The sequence below is a fragment of the Hippocampus comes genome, unplaced genomic scaffold, assembly GCF_001891065.2.
Source record: "Hippocampus comes isolate QL1 unplaced genomic scaffold, H_comes_QL1_v1.1 scaffold528, whole genome shotgun sequence".
In the NCBI taxonomy this organism is placed as follows: Eukaryota; Metazoa; Chordata; class Actinopteri; order Syngnathiformes; family Syngnathidae; genus Hippocampus; species Hippocampus comes.
This window is the reverse complement of record NW_017804900.1, coordinates 21,780-27,397: the sequence shown is the minus strand read 5'-3', so window position 1 is coordinate 27,397 and position 5,618 is coordinate 21,780. Positions and strand designations below refer to the sequence as shown.

The following is a 5,618-nucleotide window of genomic DNA, read 5'->3' as shown; positions in this document are numbered from 1 at the left end:
TAGTGTGGGTGGGAAGGGTTGCCTGGTGGGGGAGGGAGGGGTGCTATCTTTGAGGTCAGCCGAAGCCGAGAGATGAGTCAAAGTTCATCTCGGCTTAGCAGGAGTTCTCACATCAGTCAAGAAGATGGCCGCATCTGCTCGAGCCTCCAAAGTCGATTCCGACCATTACCTTTCCGCCCGACGACACGGCGGCTCGTGAGACTGATGCGATGGCGATCCAGCCAAAGCCAATCAATCCCCCGAGCTTGCAGACAAAGACTCGGACCGATTGATAAAGTGACGTGGAGCTTCGCCCCAAAGATACTGCCACAACGGAATGGGAGTGAGAGGCTGGGGGGGGGGGCTGAGATAAGGTCTCCTTGCTCGTCGGAATCAAACGCAGATCATTTTCGGGTTCTTGGTGCGAATGGGACTGTTCGGGATCGACACCGGGCCTCGAAATATTAGTCCGACCCGTTTGGCGACAATGTCAACACATGAGGCAATGCATACGTAAGTCGGCGTACTGTCCCGTCACAATGGGAGGAGACATCGTGAATTGTTGGAATCTTTTGGATAAGCTCCCCCCCCCCCTCCCCTTCTTCTTCCATCCTGGTGAGATAACGAAGGGAAAAATGCACTTCTGTTTTTTTTCCTCTCAACCGACACGCTTCCTTCAAACGGTCCCCCAATCATTCGCACGACGCCGTGGATCAAATCAGCTCGGAATTCTTCGGGGTGGGACTTTTACAGCCGTAGAAAAACAGTTTGGGCTCCGTTCCGTGCAGTTGACCCAGCTCGGCCTTTTCATTTGACGGGATGCTATTTCCAACACAGAGCCCGCGTCTGTGTGGGGTGGAAGGGTTTTGAAAATGGGGGATTAGACGAGGTCAGGGGGGGAGATAAAGCCTGAACAGAGGTCGTGCTCATCCACTTTGTAGGATCTCGTACGAGTGACTTGCAAGGAGCAGTGAGGGCTGGCCTATTTTCCTGAAAGCTTCCAAGTGTCTTCATCTACTATATTCCCAGATCAGGGCTCTCGTAAACACAATGAGTGCTCGAGAGTTGTTTCTCAGTGCCGCAAATATGGTTTTAAAATAATGTTGTTTTGAGGCAGCGATTTTTAAATGTTTTTTTTTTTTTTTGTGTCGACCAGATTTTTTTTGTTCGCAGCACTTGACCCGTTTGTGTCCCTTTTGTTGGCGACAGGTGTCCCTCAGTAGCAGCATGCTGGACGTGTATGGGGGTGAACAAGGTATGAACGCCCCTAATGGTGGACTGAGTCCCACATCTAACCCCACAAAGCTCACAGTAAAAAGGGAATCCACAGGTATGAACTCATACCAGAGCCTTGACAAACATATCGCCGGTGGTCAATGTGCACCAACGCAACGACCTCCATCATTACAAAATAAAGAAATAAAAATAAAAAAAATGGTACTCTTGGATTGTATCTCAAGTGTACCTAATGTTGTGGCTATTGGCGTCAAGATGAGCTGTCCCATACGATTTCTTTGAGATGTAGCACATTTATTTGGGCGGATATAAATTTGAGTTCCTTTTGGTTCAAAAACAAAAACAAAAACAAAAAAAAAAACAAACCCTTCGCCCCGATGAGACGTGTCTTATTAATATGCTGCATCAAGCAAAGAGGCCTAAACGATTTAGGAAACAGAACCTTCCGTACGCAGTGGCGTGCGGGCACTGCGGGGACAATGTGCTCACGCACACGCACACGCACACGCACACACACACACACACACACACACACACACACACACACACACACCAAATTGTCGTGATTGAATCAACAGAGACAAATTGGCAAATCTAATTTCAATCCCCTAATTGGGTAATTTGGAAGAATGTGAATGCAAATCTAAATGCGGTGGCATTTTCTTGCCCCTCTCCAAGGCCGCTCCGTAAATTTGCCTAATTGCCGAGTTGGGCCTTCTAAAAAAGCGCTCACTTTTTGGCCACAATGAGCTGCAGAAATGCGGCAGGAGATAAACTGGGCTCTCATTCATTCATTCTGTGTGTGTTTGTGTGTGTGTGTGTTTGTGTGTGTGAGAGAGGTCAAGCTGGCGAACGCACGGGTGGAAACGGCAGATTCAGGCCGACCTCGGCTCTGAGCGCCCTCAGTGTCTCCCTTGACTGGAGCTTTTTGTCTGGATCAACCGCGTCGCTAATCCATCTGTGCTATCGTTTTTCTTTGTCTCGACAGAGCACGACACGCGGGTCATGGCCAAGGAACGGCAGAAAAAAGACAACCACAATCTAAGTGAGCGTCCACACACACACTGGTTTCTGACCCCACAAAACTGGCAACTCACACCTCAACTGACCGTAAACTCGCCTTTCGTTTTTTTGTTCTTGTTGACTTTCAGTCGAAAGAAGACGAAGATACAACATCAACTACAGGATCAAAGAGCTGGGGACGCTCATACCAAAGTCAAACGACCCGTGAGTTTATCGAAAGCGAGCTGATGGTCAACAGCCGATCATTCGAAGCCGAGGTGGCTTGACTTGTCCCGAAATGAGAAAAAAAAAAACAACAACAAAAAACTTCCCAAAGGCTCAAAAAGCAATTGAAACCGAGCTTGAAGTTGCGACTGTCGTTTGGGTCATGAATGGGGCGCGGGGGGGAGTGGGTGGGGTCAGAAGCACGGGGGTCGAATTTGAATCCGGTGGCCATCTCGAGCAATTGAACTCTGGCGTGCGCTGAAACGGGAGGTCGACGCCGCCGTTGGCAGCGGATCAAAAGAGATGATTAACTTTGATCCAATTGGGGTCTCGCACCTGCAGAACAAGGACAATTCCTCTACCTTGCCTTGAAAAAGGCGGGCGCTAATCTCGCACCTTTGAGTTGCCAATTCAGCCCCCCCCCACCCCCCCTCACCTTTTTTTCCCCCCAGGATTAATTTTAGACACAGAGGAAGCGCATACGTAGCTACTTAATTATTCTATTAAAATCCCCTTTCAGACTTCCATGTTAGGTCCAAGGAAGAATAATTGCCACGTGTAAATCATCATTTCTCATAAAAGACTCAGGGTAGGGGTGGGGGCGTGTTAAAAACAGCCCACTTTAACTCATTCAGCTCCTTCTTTCTCGTACCGCGTCCCCCCCAAAAAATTTGAATACATAAAGTAGCTGGGATTGAATGCCTGGATTCTTGGGGCGGGGGGGGGGGTAACTGTCCTTGGCATTGAATGAGTTCGAAAAAAAAAAAAAGGTTATCTTGAAGGATTTTCTTGGCACGTGCAGGGACATGCGCTGGAACAAAGGCACCATCCTGAAGGCCTCGGTGGAGTACATCAGGTGGCTGCAGAAGGAGCAGCAGCACGCTCGCGAGCTGGAGAGTCGCCAGAAGAAACTGGAACAGGCCAACAGGAGGCTGATCCTCCGGATTCAGGTAAGGAGGACTTCCGAAGTGAGCCGCGAGCGAACGGTCCACGAAGCACCATGACCCCGCCCGAGCTCCCCATCCTCATCCGTGCCGAGAAGAGCGACAAGTCGGCCATTCAAGAATTTGCGTTTCATGAATCCGAACGACTTGGGGAGGAGAGCAGTAAAAAAAGGGGATTGATTGACCCACAGCAAAATGTTTAGGACCGCCTAAAATGCGCCTAATTTAGCCGTCGATTGCGCCCCATGTTTGAAGATGGCCGTCATCAGCCTGTTGCGGATTTTCACCGAGTTTGGCGGTGAGCGTTTTGATTTCTCCGCAGGAACTTGAGATCCAAGCCCGGGCGCACGGCCTCCCCAACCTGGCCACCTCGTTGGTGACGACGGAGCTGAATTCGCACCTCCTCAAACAGCAGCAGTCGTCCCCTCACGCCCCGCAGCCCCCGCAGCCCCCGCTCTACCAGGAAGACCCCAACGCCGATTACCTGCAGCGGATATCCGCGGGGGGGGCCGGCGCGCCGACCGCCCCCGCGCCATCCGGGCCGCAGGACCACGCGGCGGGCGCCGACGGCTGCGCCGCCTTCTCCGACCCGCTGTCGCACTTCACCGAAATTTTCAGCGCCACGCTCAAGGGGGAGCACCGGCTGGACCAGATCCTGATGGACGAGGCGCTGTCCCCGTTCGGCGCCGACCCGCTGCTGTCGTCCGGCTCGCCCCGGGCCACGTCTAAGGGCAGCAGCCGCCGCAGCAGCTTCAGCTCAGGGGAGGGCGACGACCTCTAATCCCCCCCCCCAAAAAAAAGAGCGACTTCACCCTGCGCAGGCCCCCTTTCCTGTATGTATTGTACAGCCCGTGGACCTCCCGACCTTTGCGGCATCTCTGCCTCGCGCAAAGAGCAGAAACAGACTCGGACGAAAGAAAAAGGGAGAAACTGAATTTGTTTTTTTGGGTCACGCTGTAGGAGCCGTACACTGAATTCGACTGCAAAGAACTACTGAGATCCCGTCCACACTGTTTTTTTTTTTTTTCTTTTTTAAAAAATTCGGGGCGATTCCGACGTGCCTTATTCAGTCCACGCCAGGGATGGGCGACTCCAATGCTGGAGGGGTGGAGGTGGAGGGGGCACAATTTTTTCATCAGGGCTAAAAAGGGGCCGCACTGGACCGCGCACTCCCCTACCCCAAAATTGGACGGACAACGGTCGATGCATCTCTGCCATTCGCGGCCTGACAGTTCCCCATCCCTGGTCTAAGCTATGCCGTCACTGTCATTCCTAACACTGTGCCTTTTCTCTGCGTTTTTTTTTCTACATATATATTTATACATGCTTAATCCGTGTACTCATAAAATATATTTACAATACACTGTATAATATCTAACAGGCTTTTTTTTTATTCACAGTAGGGGTGGGGAAGACTATAATAAACCCCTTTTTTGATACAATTGGCTTTTTGTCATTATCCGAAGATGGGCATGAGAGTCACAAAACAAGCTTCCATTGTGCTTAATTTTGAGTTAAAAAAAAAAAATATCAGTGCACAAATCAGTGTGCAAAATTAGATGGGAGGTTTTGCGGTAAAAGCGAAGGTGGCTGATTGGGAACGCGAGGAGGAGGAGGAAGTGGATATTAAAGACGAGTCGTGCTACAGCTGATGAGCCCTTGAGCGCGCATAATGACGAGAAAGAGCGGCCACCGCTGCCAAGTTGTCTGTGAGATGAGCTGCGAATAAAGTTGGCAGAAGTATGTTCAATTAAAAAGTACGGGAGAGAGAGAAAAAAAAAAGTTGAAAAATATCACAAATTCTTTGATCGCACGTGAATTGACAAAAAGCGGAACAAATAGCGACACCAACAAACACACCATTGCTGCTGTCGACCACAACTCACACTCGAGCAGCCGATGTCATTCATGAGGCCCCCTTCAAGGCACGCATATGACACACGAATTCGACAGGACCGAGAGGGATCACACTTGTTGACATTTTCTTTGGGGATGTATCTGAAGACGCACGCCACCAAGCATCCGACAACACGTCAATGGTGAAGGCTTTTAAAAACACATTTGGGAGACTTCCTACTCTCTCCTTTATGCTCAATCGATTACATCCTCAGGTTTGGGAAAGATCTGCTCAAACTGTTGAACACCATCTGCTGATTCGCTTGAAGGCAATGCAAGAAGAAAGCCCGCCAACAAAATACTTTGGAATTGTGCACAACAGAAGAGCTGCTTACA

The 5,618-nt window shown here is 50.2% G+C and overlaps 1 protein-coding gene across 4 annotated transcripts in view; it reads left to right on the top strand.

The window, feature by feature from the left end:
- tfec (transcription factor EC) overlaps positions 1-4,171 on the top strand; it is a 10,222-nt gene extending 6,051 nt beyond the window's left edge. For 2 of the 4 annotated variants that reach the window (XM_019882759.1, XM_019882776.1), the window contains exons 4-8: positions 1,189-1,309; positions 2,204-2,260; positions 2,367-2,442; positions 3,245-3,392; positions 3,709-4,171. In XM_019882759.1, the coding sequence (XP_019738318.1) occupies positions 1,189-1,309; positions 2,204-2,260; positions 2,367-2,442; positions 3,245-3,392; positions 3,709-4,167 (861 nt within the window). In that variant the 3' untranslated portion in view covers positions 4,168-4,171. The remainder of the gene's footprint in view (positions 1-1,188; positions 1,310-2,203; positions 2,261-2,366; positions 2,443-3,244; positions 3,393-3,708) is intronic. The other 2 variants (XM_019882768.1, XM_019882784.1) reach the window with 1 other exon arrangement.
- Positions 4,172-5,618: the final 1,447 nt, after the last annotated feature.